The 16,383-nt window shown below is 40.7% G+C and overlaps 1 protein-coding gene and 1 non-coding gene across 3 annotated transcripts; both read right to left on the bottom strand.

The window, feature by feature from the left end:
• Window positions 1-2,396: 2,396 nt before the first annotated feature.
• Window positions 2,397-16,012, bottom strand: cdhr5b (cadherin-related family member 5b). 2 transcript variants are annotated; one of them, XM_041849527.1, is made up of 15 exons: window positions 15,822-16,012; window positions 13,054-13,226; window positions 11,193-11,243; window positions 10,564-10,653; window positions 10,199-10,285; window positions 9,985-10,083; window positions 9,655-9,831; window positions 9,373-9,463; window positions 9,074-9,165; window positions 8,462-8,668; window positions 8,119-8,232; window positions 7,905-7,971; window positions 7,485-7,691; window positions 4,263-4,438; window positions 2,397-3,908 (listed from the first exon to the last, which is right to left on the bottom strand). In XM_041849527.1, the coding sequence occupies exons 1-15, from the start codon at window positions 15,904-15,906 to the stop codon at window positions 3,360-3,362; spliced, it is 2,265 nt and encodes a 754-aa protein (XP_041705461.1). In that variant the 5' UTR covers window positions 15,907-16,012; the 3' UTR covers window positions 2,397-3,359. The 2 variants fall into 2 exon arrangements, with proteins under 2 accessions (XP_041705461.1, XP_041705462.1); XM_041849528.1 differs by lacking the exon at window positions 7,485-7,691.
• On the bottom strand, window positions 5,221-5,275 carry LOC121540988. Its single transcript, XR_005995633.1, has one exon. It is a non-coding gene; the product is annotated as a U7 small nuclear RNA (small nuclear RNA).
• Window positions 16,013-16,383: the final 371 nt, after the last annotated feature.

Here is a 16,383-nt window from a genome sequence, read left to right as displayed (position 1 = left end):
TCAAGAAGAAGCACATTAAGGTCCTAGATGCCTAGCCAGTCTCCAGACCTTAATCCCATAGAACATCTGTGGAGGGAGCTGAGGGTTCGAGTTGCCAAAGGTCAGCCTTGAAACCTTAATGACTTGGAGAAGATCTGCAAAGAGGAGTGGGACAAAATCCCTCCTGAGATTTGTGCAAACCTGGTGGCCAACTACAAGAAACGTCTGACCTCTGTGATTGCCAACAAGGGTTTTGCCACCAAGTACTAAGTCATATTTGTTACCTGCCTACTAAGCCTATTCCCCCTCAGGAGACTAAAAAGATTTGGCATGGGTCCTCAGATCCTCAAAAAATTCTACAGCTGCACCATCGAGAGCATCCTGACTGGTTGCATCACCGCCTGGTATGGCAACTGCTTGGCCTCTGACCGCAAGGCACTACAGAGGGTAGTGCGTACGGCCCAGTACATCACTGGGGCAAAGCTCCCTGCCATCCAGGACCTCTATACCAGGCGGTGTCAGAGGAAGGCCCTCAAAATTGTCAAAGACTCCAGCCACCCTAGTCATAGACTGTTCTCTCTGCTACCGCACGGCAAGCAGTACCGGAGTGCCAAGTCTAGGTCCAAAAGACTTCTCAACAGCTTCTACCCCCAAGCCATAAGACTCCTGAACAGCTAATAATGGCTACCCGGACTATTTGCACTGCCCCCCCACCCCATCCTTTTTACGCTGCTGCTACTCTGTTAAGTATTTATGCATAGTCACTTTAACTCTACCCACATGTACATATTACCTCAACTACCTCAACTAGCCGGTGCCCCCGCACATTGACTCTGCAACGGTACCCCCCTGTATATATAGCCTCCCTACTGTCACTTTATTTTACTGTATATATAGCCTCCCTACTGTCACTTTATTTTACTTCTGCTCTTTTTTTCTCAACACTTTTTTGTTGTTGTTGTTTTATTCTTACTTTTTTTGTTTAAAATAAATGCACTGTTGGTTAAGGGCTGTAAGTAAGCATTTCACTGCAATGTCTGCACCTGTTGTATTCGGCGCATGTGACCAATAAAATTTGATTTGATTTGATTTGATTTGATTTATTTTGCAGAGAGGTCAAATACGTATTTCCCTCATTAAAATGCAAATCAATTTATAACATTTTTGACATGCGTTTTTCAGGATTTTTTTTTTGTTATTCTGTCTCTCACTGTTCAAATAAACCTACCATTTAAAAAAAATTATAGACTGATCATGTCTTTGTCAGTGGGCAAACATACAAAATCAGCAGGGGATCAAATACTTTTTTCCCTCACTGTATGTCATGATCTAGTCATTCTCACAAATATAGAACATCTATGATTATTGTACATGGATTATTATTTAATTAGGGTACAAAGTGCACTTGTTTGCGTCAGTCTATTGCTCTTTACAGCCCCTGCCTGCTGGTAACGAGGGCCTTATCATAAACAAGCAACAAACAATGGAGGACTTGTTGCTATCAGTATCTGTCCTGCCACATTTTTACATTCAGGTGTCTGTATTATCAAACTCATGTGAGACATGTGAGACATGATCATTCGATATTTGGTTTGTCAAATCATACTTGAGTTCTTTATTATTACATAAATTATTTTATTTTTAACATCCATTATTTACAAAGATACAAAAAAGTTCAACCTTAAGTTCAAACCATGAATTATCTTACCCGAACAATGGCAAAACGAAATTAGTAAGTATTGCACTTAATGTTATTTTTTTCTGTTTGTTTTTGTGTATGATAACACATTGTCTAATAGTACTGTATTAAGCAATAAAGTGAGTTACTGATTAGTGAACGGCAGAGTTTCGGTAAGCAACAAGGAAGTATGACTCCGATGTGTGCCAGGGTCAAAGCTCCACATGATTGATAATGGCTTCTACTGTAATGTTTCCAGGATTGATGAGAAAGCAGCAGAGGTTCTAGCATGTTGTCCAATAAAATAGTCGTCTTAAACCCCATTCCTGTGGTCAAATGACCAAATCGCCCTCTAACGGCATCATGGGTGGAATGTTATTCATTTGTTTCATAAAAAACCTGCTGAAAATCCAGTGTTTCTATGTCAAACGGTTTTGTTATATTTCAATCTTCTGTGATGTATATAAAGTGTAATATTGGGATGCAAACTCAACATTGAATACATTTCATCTGTATATCTGACATGGTACAGGTGTCTTGTTTTCTTCAGTCCATAACCATGTGTGTGAGGTGTACACTTTTGTTTCAAAGTAGATTTGTTTAAGACTACCAAGAAACACTCTGTATGACCCTGATTTAGCCCAATGCAGTAAAAAGTTAATGTGATGCTTCAGACAGGTGGGATCCTAATGCAGAAAATAGCATTTCTTTCTTTCACATGCAGTACTTCAGGTGCCTCGTTTATAAATGTTGCGTACGTACAAAATATACCCCAAAACATGTGTGCACTAGAGTTTCCTAGTTCTGACTAGCACGTGAGCGCGGCAAAGTATTTTGTGCAAATGGGGGCTATTATGACACGTTTATTCATAAAAAGATAATAACAAGATGCAGCCATTTGCTGTTAGTGACAAGAGTGAAAATCTGTGTTTTATTCATAGGAATCTATTCCACAGTAAATAGTCCAGTAGTTTATAAGTAAAATGATACAGCCCACAGTTCTATGCAAAATACTAATTGTTGTTCAATATTTTGTTTATCAATAGATTATTGTGTTTCTATCTCCTGCCTTGGTATAGGCTCTGAGATTCAATAGGCTATGATGTCACGCTCCCATCGCACAGCAATACGGTAGCCTATACCCATACTGTCAAAGTAAAATTGTTCCGAATATAAATTACAATCAATCAAGTGTTTGGCATAGGCAGCATGCATGTTCTGTTTGAAAAAGTCACTTTAAAAGACTAAAACATTCTGCCCACACCTCTACAGAAATGTGATCAAATTTGCCATTGCTCTTTCTTTCAGAAACCTACGTGGCCTAATTCCAATAGTTCCAAATGATACAGAAAATAAAAGGCGTTATTGTCACCATGAAAGGTGAATGGAGGGACATTTTCTGACAGAGTTATAATGCTTGTTCATGTGTGCACAGTTTTACGACAGGTCTGATTTATAGCGGCAAAAATGCGTATGTATGGAATGCGCCAAGTTTATAAATCTCAATATTTTTAGACGTACGTATTCTTTTCAGAAATGGCGCACGCAGATATTTAGTGTGGAAATGAGGCCCCAGGTGTGTAAGATTTAGCTTACTCGGCACAACTGAAAGAGTAAGATAGTCCCCGCAAAAAAATGAAAACCCCACCCGCCCAACCAGACAAGGCAAGCTAAATCCACTGCAGGCCTACCCCTCTACTCCTCACAGGTCAGACGTCTGGATTTTTTCATCCTCAAACCTCGCCCCTCGTCCATCATCCAGATCAGCATCAGAGAAGAACACCTTTGGGGTCTGTGGTGACGAGTTGTCATATTCTTCTTCCTCCTCTCTAGACACCTCCTCTTCCTCATCATCATCATCATCGTCGTCACCTTCCCGCTCCCCATTGTCGGGTATGATGACCACTTCCTCCTTGGCGTTTGGGTCGATGTCCTCTTTGAACCAGACTGACTTGTAGCCCTCCTCCATGCGCCTCTCCTTGGTCAGGATGGGCTTCACCTCCTTCTCGCTGTCGGCCTTGTCAGACCCTGCCAGGCTGCTGGTATCAGGCAGGAGGTTGGGGTACATTGGAGCCGAGACCTTTATGACAGTCTCCTCCACAGCTCTGGAGGTCACTCCATTCCCGATGGCCCACTTCCCATCCATCTCCTCTGGGCCTTTGGAGCCCACGCTGCTGGTGTCCCCGTCATTCTGGAAGCCCTCATTGGTGTACTGCACCCCGTCCTTGAGCTCGCCGGGACCTTTCCCAAGCTGTAGACAAGCAATGCACCAGTCAGAACAGACTGTATTTAGGGAGGCAGAGCAAAAATCTTTAACACTAATATAATTCTTTTGCCACTCCAATCGATTACTACACTTCAAAAGCGTTTTTCAGCTGTCCCCATAGGAGAACCCTTTTTGTTTCCAGATATAACCCTTTTAGGTTCCATGTAGAAACCTCTGTGGAAAGGGTTCTACCTGGACCCAAAACGGTTTTTCAAAGGGTTCTCCTATGGGGACAGTCGAATAACCCTTTTAGGTTCAAGATAGCACCTTCTTTTCTAAAAGTGTAGCTTTTAAAAGCTTTGAACTGCTATTTTTTCTAGCAGTGTAGAATTAACTCACAGAGCTACGGAAGATGCTGGCCTCTGACAGCTTCCTCCAATCTGTCTTGCCCTTCTGGATGCGGAAGACGAGCAGGCCGATGAAGACCATAGAGATGACCAGTAACACAGCCATGCTAGCACCCAGGGCAGCCATGTCCCCAGGACCATACCCACCTGGGGCCCCAAGAATCCCCTCTGCAGGGGAGGTTCGAGGTCAAACACAATGTTTAAAACATGCCGCCCCTCACAGAAATAAATACAACACAAGAATGGACATTGGCATCCATCCAACATGTCTACAGGACAGCCATCTTGGTCAGGGAAAACATTATTTTTAGAGACTAATCAAATATGGTAAAATTGTGTATACAATTTTATATATGCATCTCTATAGCCCCCTCCCCCCTAAAAGTAGGAGGATTAGGGAAGGGGTTTATCAGGATGTGCAATAACCACAGGAATGTCCCAAGAAAGACCTCTAACGTTATGTGTGAGTATAATTTCAGCAAGCTTGGGTAAGCGCAGGTTTGCAAGCTATGGACATTGGTTTTACAATCAGTGAATGGCTTTTGGGAGGTGTTGACAAGCCAAGCAAAAGCACTGTGTGTGACCTTGTGTAAGAAGCATAGGCAGCAGCAATAGCCATTATCAGTGAGGTTGTGTTTGGAGTCTCCTGGGAGAAAAATACGGGGGATTAGAGGATACCCACATGAAAAAATAATATTGTATACTATGGTATAAATACTGTAGTATTACTATATTTATATACTATATTATTCACTGTAGTATTTTTGCGGACTTTACTGTAATACATACTGTAGTGTTTTTGCGGATATGGCTGTAGTATCCTGTAGTAATTATTGTAGTGTTTTTGCGGACATGATTGTAGTATACTGTAGTAATAACTGTAGTGTTTTTGAGGACATTACTGTGTATTTACTACAGCGTTTTTGTTTTATTATCTTTGACATAGAAGTGGGGGCTTTCTCCTTGAGGAAACCTACTGGACAAATACTAAAAGAGCTAGTTCAGAGCTTCTGCTCTTTTCTATAAACTGTAGGTAGGTAGGTAGGACTGGAGCCTGATTGGATAGTTCAGACATTCTACTATTTTCTATCGATGTCATCTCATGGGATGAGAGAAGGAGGCAAGGCAGGCAGGGGGGAGTTTATTAGGTGGTCAGTTTATTAGGTACACCCATCTAGTACTGGGTCGGACCCCCTTTGTTTCCAGAACAGCCTGAATTCTTCGGGGCATGGAAACGTTACTCAATTGGTATCAAGGGACCTAACGTGTGCCAGGAAAACATTCCCCACCCCATAACACCACCAGCCTGTACTGTTGACACCAGGCAGGATGGGGCCATGGACTCATACTGCTTACTCCAAATCCTGATTCTGCCATCAGCATGACGCAACAGGAACCAGGATTCGTCGGACAAGGCAATGTTTTTCCACTCTACAGTTGTCCAGTGTTGGTGATCGCATGTCCACTGGAGCCAATTCTTCTTGTTTTTAGCTGATGGAAGTGAAATCCGGTGTGGTCGTCTGCCACAATAGCCCATCCGTGACAAGGACCAGCGAGTTGTGCATTCCGAGATGCAGTTCTGCACACCACTGTTGTACTGCACCGTTATTTGCCTGTTTGTGACCCGCCTGTTAGCTTGCACGATTCTTGCCATTCTCTTTCGGCCTCTCATCCACGAGTTGTTTTCGCCCACAGGACTGCCACTGACTGGATGTTTTTGGCTTGTTGGACCATTCTCGGTAAACCATAGACACTGTCATGTGTGAAAAGCCCAGGAAGCTGGCTGAATCTTAGATACTGGAACCGGCACGCCTGGCACCGACGATCATCCATTTTTACATTTTTAGTCATTTAGCAGACGCTCTTATCCAGAGCGACTTACAGTTATTTTTTATTTTTTATTTTTCATACTGGCGCCCCGTGGGAATCGAACCCACAACCCTGACGTTGCAAACGCCATGCTCTACCAACTGAGCTACATCCCTGCCGGCCATTCCCTCCCCTACCCTGGACGACGCTGGGCCAATTGTGCGCCGTCCCATGGGTCTCCCGGTCACAGCCGGCTACGACAGAGCCTGGATTCGAACCAGGATCTCTAGTGGCACAGCTAGCACTGTGATGCAGTGCCTTAGACCACTGCGCCACTCGGGAGACGTACCACGTTCATACCACGTTCAAAGTTGCTTAGGTCACTCGTTTTGCCCATTCCAACGTTCAATCGAACAGTAACTGAATGCCTCGATGCCTGTCTGCCTGCTTTATGTAGCAAGCCACGGCCATGTGACTCGCTTTCTGTAGGAGTGAACCATTTTCATGAATGGGGTGGTGTACCTAAAAACTGGCCACTGAATGTACGTATATTTAAAGTAATACCTAAAATTCAATGTTTTGTTTTATTTACATATTTATTTACTTTTGTTAATAAAGGAAAGAAGAGTGCCAACGAGATGAGTTAAAAGTAGTTAGTGGGAGAATAGTTAAAATAGTGTAGAGTTTAGAACAGTAAAAGTGTAAAGAACTGTTTGTAGATGCCAATAGTCAGTAATGGGAGGGGAGGGGGAGGATACGAACCCGGATTAGGGTAAGGGTTGGGGGTAGGGGATAGGGTACATGTTAATTAGGGTTATGTTGTGTTTATAAGTGAGGTATGTTGATGTTGTGTGAGGTTGAGTTTGTATCAGTCTGGCTTTGACATCTGGAGCATGATTGACAGAGGTGTTTCCGTGTAACCTGTAGGGAACACAATATGTTGTCTATACTTGGCATGTAGGTTTCTCACTCATGGGTGGCACAAATTGGGATATGGGAGATAGGAATGGGTGGGGTATAAGCACATTAAATACTGTAGTATTACTATAGTTAAAAACTATAGTGTTTTTGCAGACATTTTCGTGTTTTTGTGTACTTTACATTACTTTATAACTACAGTGTTTTTATGTGGATAATACTGTAGTATTTACTATCGTATTCTCCAATATACTACTAAATTATAAAGTAAGCACTACACATGATCGAGGGATACTACAGTGTGGAGTATAATATTCTACAGTATACTACAAAATTCTAAAGTAAGTACTACACATGATCGAGGGATACTACAGTGTGGAGTATTGTATTCTACAGTATACTACCTTTTACTACAGTTTACTAGAGAATCCTACAGTAAATACTATAATATTCTATAGTAAACTGTAGTATTTTTCCATGTGGGTACCTGTTGTGGAGTTGATGGTGGCAGGGGTGGCAGTAGCCATTTCAGTGGTAGCCATTTCAGTGGTGGCCATTTCAGTGGTGACCATTTCAGTAGTGGCCATTTCAGTGGTGGCCATTTCAGTAGTGGCCATGTCAGTGGTAGCCATGTCAGTGGTGGCCATGTCAGTGGTGGCCATGTCAGTGGTGGTTGGGGCCATGGTTGTAATCCCTGGGAGGAGAGCAGTGTCAGCAGCTGTTCAGCATGGACCCCCTCACCATCCCTGTCCCTCACCAGGGTTAGCAATAGCATAGCATGGAGAAAGACATAGGGCGTGCAATAGCACGTGATTTGCGAGTAATTAAGGGAGAGCAAGGAGGGTAATGGGCAACCAGCATTATTTATAACTATGTAAATATATTAGCTACATTTAATGGGTTTTACCTGGCATGATCTCCACCGTGAGAGTTGCTGTAGTTGATTCTGCATTGAATGAGTCGATGGCACGCAACTGAGCAAACAGATAAAAAGTTCAACATTGAAACTCTAAGTACAAGACGTTTTTTTTTTTATGTCTCACTCAAACACCTACAGTAGACTTTCTTCCAGTTTATTTGTAGGTTGTTGTTTTGTCTTAAAGGGAACAGGATACACTCACATGCAAGGAAACATGGCCTGGCTCAAGGTTTTGAGCCATGAGGATGAAGCCTTGCGGGGTAATAGAGAAACCACGGCTTTCCTGAACCTCGTATCTCACATCAGGGTTGAAGCCCTGTAGAGAAGGATTGGTTAGCCATACCGTTAGATAGGGGAACCATGCAATAAGGTCCCTGTAATGGGAAATGTAAGACCACTAAAGATCATATTTAGAGTTAGTGTGATCAATATCAATATCATCTGTAGCATATTTAGTCTCTTTAAAAATGAAATCACAAGATCTGTACTTTAAATGTGCATGTGTGTTCACTGCTACCGCCACAAGGGAATCTGATAGACCTTACATCAGCAAAGTCTTTGTCCTTGGCCTGGACCCTGAGTGGCCTGTTGGAGGCTTTGCTCTCCAGAACCATGCTGTCTATGCCCGCGTCTGCAGAGATGAAGCCCTCGTACTCCGTCTTCTCAAACCGCGGCGGGTTCACACTCTTGGTCACAACAACGATCGTGACCGTTGTGGTCGCGAACTGGTCGCTGTTGGACGTCTGTAAAGCCTGAGAATAAGAACCGAGTCAACATTTTCTATCGCTGATTGTATCTGTGCCGCAAAAACATTCCCATGTGATGTCAACTGCATAATTCTATTAATTGCAATAAGAGGTTATTAACTACACACTCTTAGAAAAAAGGATTCCAAGGGTACCTTTTTGGTTCCAGGTAGAACTCTTTTGGGTTCCATGTAGAACCCTCTGTGGAAAGGGTTCTACAGGGAACCCAAAAGGGTTCCACCTGGAACCAAAAGGGGTTCTTCAAAAGGGTTCTCCTATGGGGACAACCGAAGAACCCTTTTCGATTCTAGATGGCACCTTTTTTTCTAAGCGTGTATAGACTATATGGTTGGCAGAGGTCTATATGGACATTATGGATTTATGAACTATTTCAGATAAACGTTTAATTACCAAAACTGTTAAGGTCAATGGACCCGCTACATCCGCCGCTTTCAACATGGTGATCTCCCCAGTGTTTTGATTGATATCAAATATGCCATTCTCTTAAAAAGAGAAAAAGAGAAATGTGAGAGTCCTGTAAGTAGGGGTATTTTCATTGGAGAAGAAAAGTGTTGTTGGCCAGGCCTATAGGTGAGATATTTGCATTGTGAATGATGGCCGAGTCTGCCAGTATCAATGATCATGATATTTCTGAGAGCCAACATCTGAGAGCATGTACATGTAAAATTTTGAATATTTATGCTGCTTACCAGTTAGAAAACTGTACATTATCGGCACATTTAAGCCTTTGTCACCATCAATGGCACGCACCGGACCTGGCTGCAATGGCAATGCACCAACCTGGGACGTAAATGAGACTTTGCATTACCTACTGTGGCTACTGTTACTACTATTACAATCCAACAATGTCATAGGCTAAGATAAACACATAATGATGGCTAGCCGTACTGAGTAGATTGTGAATATTAGTCAGATGTATTATAAGATTATAACAACGTTGTTGTTTTTTGAGGGGAGATGGATGGACGCACCTCTTGCTCTGTTAGGTTGACTTTTCCTGTATAACCTGAGCTGAGGCAGATTTTGGACAAGCCAACTGTGGTTTCTGTGCAGGGCTGGAACCATGGTGGACGGTTGTCAATGTCCAAGATGTTGACATGGATAGTGGCTGTGGCAGTAAATGAAGGTGGTGTGGGTGTTGGGGTATCCTAAAAAAAACACAACAAAGGACTAGGTGAAGATCAAAAGCTTGGATGCAGTCAGATAGATGATGATTTCAACCAATACAGTTTCTTATTCCACAGCCCCAAACAATCAGTCACTTTTATTACAAGAACTAGAAAAACACAACCAGCACTCACCTGAGCAAATAATGTAAGTGTCACCATTTTCACTGTGTCGTAGTCGAGAACTTGTTGCACTAGTATATTTGGGCTGTTATCTTGCAGTCTAAAACCCGCCTGTTAGAATTTAAAAGGACATTATTTTATTTTAGATAAGTTATGTATGGCTGAGAGGAGCATTTTCTTTTAGTATTCGCTTTCATATTTAGACAGGATGAGGATGGAGACTTACTGTATCTGGCATTAGGCGGTAATAGAGTTGATGATCATCTGCGTCTACTGCTACAAATGCACCGACACTTGTGCCTACAGGTGACAACTGGTCCAAAGAAAATAACACGTATAGTATTAATTACTGTCGCTGTCCTATGAGTAGATGTTTTGTGTTTACAGTAAATGGAATCAGACATTCTACTATGGAACCTTAACAGGATTCTAGAAATATAGCAAAGTACTCATGGCTAGTATAAAAACTGCTAGACTGTTAATCTGCTTGACTGTTTGACTGACTAGTTAAAAACGTGATCCTAACTTCCCTATGACTGATAATGAAGTAAACTAACTAGGAAAGAATGAGAGTCACAAATATGCACTCACCTCATTGACATTGAGAGTGTACTGGCTTTCTGTAAATACTGGCGGGTTGTCATTCACATTCTCAATAAGTACCACTATTGGTAAAGGGAGCTGGAATGAAGATCACATTTGAATTACTGACTCCATAGAAGTAAAATTAGGTTTAACTTACGTTTAACACTGCATGCCATCTGTCATAAATCTAATGATATTTAAGAGTTTTACCTAAAAAAAGGTCACAGTAGATTTAAATATATATTTCCCAAGTCATTTTGCTCTAATGGAATGTTGTCCCTTGAGCACTACAGATATACTGTATCATAGAAATCAAGTGCTATTTGCATGTGAAAATGTCATGGAATGCAGTTTGGAATATTGCTCCATTTACACTTTGATGGTTAACAAAATGTACAGTGGAGGTGTATGTGTATTCCATAAAATGACCATACACAAGTAAATAACAAACGCAGTTATGACTGAATACATCTCAAATCAAAATAATTTTTATTACAATGTTGATCATTGTATAACGGGCATAACTTTTTATTGTAATTGCTTTTTTTAATGATTTATTTATTGGTCCAGATTGCCCATATTGTAGCCACTCACATAATGTATGGATGTTTAAAAGTACAAGAAAGTGCACTTACAACTTGGTCACCTTTTCTGCATTGAAGGTCAACGGTGAAAGACGTGGTAGTCTGTGAAATAAACAAAATTACACATCAACGTCTCATCTGCATTATACAATTGACTATATTCATAATCAACTGCAAGAAAATAAAGGGTTAATTCATGTGGAAAAGGCACCAGCAGAGCCAAGGGAATTACAGTGGGGAAAAAAAGTATTTAGTCAGCCACCAATTGTGCAAGTTCTCCCACTTAAAAAGATGAGAGAGGCCTGTAATTTTCATCATAGGTACACGTCAACTATGACAGACAAATTGAGAAAAAAAAATCAAGAAAATCACATTGTAGGATTTTTAATGAATTTATTTGCAAATTATGGTGGAAAATAAGTATTTGGTCACCTACAAACAAGCAAGATTTCTGGCTCTCACAGACCTGTAACTTCTTCTTTAAGGGGCTCCTCTGTCCTCCACTCGTTACCTGTATTAATGGCACCTGTTTGAACTTGTTATCAGTATAAAAGACACCTGTCCACAACCTCAAACAGTCACACTCCAAACTCCACTATGGCCAAGACCAAAGAGCTGTCAAAGGACACCAGAAACAAAACTGCCCAGGCTGGGAAGACTGAATCTGCAATAGGTAAGCAGCTTGGTTTGAAGAAATCAACTGTGGGAGCAATTATTAGGAAATGGAAGACATACCAGACCACTGATAATCTCCCTCGATCTGGGGCTCCACGCAAGATCTCACCCCGTTGGGGTCAAAATGATCACAAGAACGGTGAGCAAAAATCCCAGAACCACGCGGGGTACCTAGTGAATGACCTGCAGAGAGCTGGGACCAAAGTAACAAAGCCTACCATCAGTAACACACTACGCCGCCAGGGACTCAAATCCTGCAGTGCCAGACGTGTCCCCCTGCTTAAGCCAGTACATGTCCAGGCCCGTCTGAAGTTTGCTAGAGTGCATTTGGATGATCCAGAAGAGGATTGGGAGAATGTCATATGGTCAGATGAAACCAAAATATAACTTTTTGGTAAAAACTCAACTCGTCGTGTTTGGAGGACAAAGAATGCTGAGTTGCATCCAAAGAACACCATACCTACTGTGAAGCATGGGGGTGGAAACATCATGCTTTGGGGCTGTTTTTCTGCAAAGGGACCAGGACGACTGATCCGTGTAAAGGAAAGAATGAATGGGGCCATGTATCGTGAGATTTTGAGTGAAAACCTCCTTCCATCAGTAAGGGCATTGAAGATGAAACGTGGCTGGGTCTTTCAGCATGACAATGATCCCAAACACACCGCCTGGGCAACGAAGGAGTGGCTTCGTAAGAAGCATTTCAAGGTCCTGGAGTGGCCTAGCCAGTCTCCAGATCTCAACCCCATAGAAAATCTTTGGAGGGAGTTGAAAGTCCGTGTTGCCCAGCGACAGCCCCAAAACATCACTGCTCGAGAGGAGATCTGCATGGAGGAATGGGCCAAAATACCAGCAACAGTGTGTGAAAACCTTGTGAAGACTTACAGAAAACGTTTGACCTGTGTCATTGCCAACAAAGGGTATATAACAAAGTATTGAGAAACTTTTGTTATTGACCAAATACTTATTTTCCACCATAATTTGCAAATAAATTCATTAAAAATCCTACAATGTGATTTTCTGGAAAAGAAATTCTCATTTTGTCTGTCATAGTTGACGTGTACCTATGATGAAAATTACAGGCCTCTCTCATCTTTTTAAGTGGGAGAACTTGCACAATTGGTGGCTGACTAAATACTTTTTTTCCCCACTGTAAGTGTACCCAACAATGCATGTGCCTTCCGTAGCTTAATCTAGATCCAAGATGAAAACATATTCATGCTAAACAGTTATAGCATACCTCATAGTCCATAACTTTTACCACTATAAGATTGTTGCCACTCAGACCGAAAGAGTCTGCAGGATTACTGGTAATAGTTAGGATCACTCCAACTTCTGTGGTGATTGTGGTCACAAAAGCACCAACATCATTGTTCTCTGTAATAGTGAAAATATTCCCAGGCACGGAGCATACTGCAATGGAAGAGAGAAAAGAGGTATGACAATGAATGAACAGTACACAAATGATATAACATTACATTCAATAATTGTCTGTTTTCAATGAAAGTATAATTCAAGCAAAATGTGTTTGAACTCTATGGATATTATCCCACTGGGCACACCACGTCATTTCAACATGGAGAATTTGGTAATATTTGGTAGATACATTGATGATTGAGATTCCAACCTATTTTCACACACTCAAAAAGACAGTCCAAAGTTTGTTGAATTCTCAATGTGTTATCACAGCACTTTCAACCATTTAAAAGCACAACAAAGTTAAAACGGTAATACAATGTCAGATCTTTTGTATTTATACAACAACTTAATGTGCTTAATCTAATAGCACAACCAAATGACCTGGATTGCAGTTGAGATTATATTAAAGTACATAGTGCAAGTGATCAATGCCGTTTGAGATTCTGTGCAGATTATTACAGCAATTGTGAAGATTTCCACAGACCTACGATTCTGAACACGCATGCTTTCTACATAAGAAGACGTTTATTTTTACAGTAAACTCAAAATGTGGCCATGGATGTGTTACTCATTTTAGGTTGAATAAATACTGTTACATTCGTTTTTAAGATATCCTTAACATTAGGCTATTTACTGTCTTACAAAAGTAATATTGAATTGTGTTTGGTTGACAACGCAACCAAACACAATTGAACCAAATATCAACATTTAAAGGAGATATCTACTGCTTGGACAGTTAGATCTGAGCCACTGGCTTAATCCTATTATTTTATTTCTTTAACTTTTATTTTAGGTTGAGATGGAGACATGAATCCAACAATCATTTGTTAACCTGTAGAAAATGTAAAAGGCTATTTACTGTATTGCAAAAGTGATACTGAATTGTGTTTGGTTGTCAACGCAACCAAATATCAACATTTGAAGGAGATGTTTCTTCTGCTTGGATAGCTCCATCTGTGAATCTGAGTCTGCCTTTAATTCCAGTTTGTCTACAAATTAATAATTGATATGTTGGATTCACGTCTTCATTTTAACCAAAAAATCTAAGTTAAAGAATATAACTAAATCAAATCAAATTTAACTTTAAATGCACTTTAAATACAGTTTGATTTGATTTCATCCTATTCTTTAACATACATTTTTGGTTGAGATGGAGATGTGAATCCAACATATTTATTATTAACTTGTAGATTCCATTTGAAATCAACCAAAGCTTGAAACCATAGGCCTATATGTATTTTCTATTTTTAGTTTAATCCTGGGCTGAATTTAAACAATAGCTGTTGATGATTTCCCAAATATGTGATTGATAAAGTATGGTTACATTTCATTGCTCTGTTCAAATAAAAGTGTTAGACTTTACAGTGAAATGCTTACTTACGAGCCCTTTCCCAACAATGCAGTTAAAAAGTAGAAACTTAACAAATAGATCAAATAATATAGTAACACAATAAAATAACAATAACGAGGCTATATACAGGCTATATACAAGGACTATCGGTACCAAGTCAGTGTACTGGGGTACGAGGTAGTTGGGGTGATTGATAAAGTTAAAATGTACATGTAGGTTTGGTTAGGTGATTGAAGTACTATGTACTGTAGGTAGGGGTGAAAAGCAGAAAGTCTGGGTAGACGTTTAATTAACTGTTCAGAAGTCTTATGGCTTTGGGGTAGAAGCTGTTCAGGAGCCTGTTGGTCCCAGACTTGGCGCTCCAGTGCCACTTGCAGTTCGGTAGCAGAGAGAACAGACTGTGACTTGGGTGATGGAGTATTTTACCATTTTTAGGGCCTTCCTCTGACACTGCCTGGTATAGAGGTCCTGGATGGCAGGGAGCTCGGCACCACTGTTGAGCCTAACCTTTGGAATTACTTCGATAGCAACAGTGAATCTATTAAGTCGAGATTTCTCAGCAATCATTCTCACGATAGCACATTGGTTATGGTCAGTGACAAATATCAAAGCTAAGCTGGGTTAAAACTCTGGATGGGCTAAAACTTGGTTAAAACTCTGGATAGCTGTAGATTGATCAACTCTCCAGTAGGAGGTGCTGCCCAGCCTATTGTTTTTTTCTTACAGTGGATGTTACGTTGAAGATCTGACGTTGTTTCAAATGTAAAAATTAAACCTATTTCATATAAAGTTTGTCTTTGTTGAAAATTCGTTACCATGATGACATGATCCTGTGGTAGAAATTGTACCCTTAAATCAACAGTTTTTACTTTTTTCAACTCCAAAGTATTTCCCACGTAGATTCCACGTCACAATATGTTGACAAATTATGTTGAAACAACATTGATTTAACCAGTTTGTGCCCAGTGGGTAGCCTTACTGTTTGTGAAATAAAATAACAATAAAATACAAGTAATACATGTATAGCCTTAGTTTCATTGGTGATTAAAGGACTGAGAAAATGCTATATTTTCTCAGAAGTGAGATGTATTTGGGAAAAAGTCCAAAATTAAAATTCAGAATTCAAAGTGTAAAAAACAAAATTGGACAACCAATCTGCAACATATTACAAAAGCTGCAGACCCTGAAGCTGTGTCCCTGTCAATGTCCAATAATCATTTCAGTTTAGAAATACTTACTCTGTTGAGTTGATCTGTGAAGCAAAAACACAAGCAGAAAGCTCAACACGGTCCTCAAAGTGAAGTGTGGATATTTCTGCTCCATTGCCCTGTTCAATTGTCCGATCAATCCTAATGAAATAAGGTAGGAATAGCAGGGCCTTTGTACCCGCTTGTACTTGTTCGCATAAAGCAGCGACTGTATGCCCTGAGGAGAGAGAACTGACTTTAGTCACCTTTGTGACTATAGGGCTTATCTGCTGTTTTATGATCAGAGGAGAGGAGCATGTCTATGGTGGACTTTTCCCCTCATAAAGATACACATCTGTTGTGGAGAAATCATACAATAATAAGAGCCACACGACTCATGTTTCATTTGCAAAGTACATGAAAGCGGATCTGTTTTTGAGGTTGAGACGAGATCTATTTGTCTGATCATTATATGAGAAATTGCACACAATCTGTTTTGAGGGGAGTATGGGAGAAAGTCATGGACCTTTTTGTCCTATAAGCTGTAGTGTCCAGAGAATTGAACAAAACTGTTGTAAAGTATAGTGAATAACCTGTACGAAGAAATAATGTG

This window comes from Coregonus clupeaformis, chromosome 26 (assembly GCF_020615455.1).
Source record: "Coregonus clupeaformis isolate EN_2021a chromosome 26, ASM2061545v1, whole genome shotgun sequence".
NCBI classification, from domain to species: domain Eukaryota; kingdom Metazoa; phylum Chordata; class Actinopteri; order Salmoniformes; family Salmonidae; genus Coregonus; species Coregonus clupeaformis.
The sequence above is the reverse complement of the archived record's forward strand: the minus strand, read 5'-3'. Positions and strand labels throughout refer to the sequence as shown.

Bases quoted from the DNA above. Each gene is read 5' to 3' on its own strand.
- cdhr5b (XM_041849527.1), bottom strand. From the start codon at position 15,906: ATGGAGCAGAAATATCCACACTTCACTTTGAGGACCGTGTTGAGCTTT. The intron at 8,669-9,073 runs GTAATTAAACGT...TCTTATTCTCAG, and splicing joins CATTGACCTTAACAGTTTTG to GCTTTACAGACGTCCAACAG. The intron at 7,692-7,904 runs GTAAAACCCATT...CTCTCCTCCCAG, and splicing joins CACGGTGGAGATCATGCCAG to GGATTACAACCATGGCCCCA.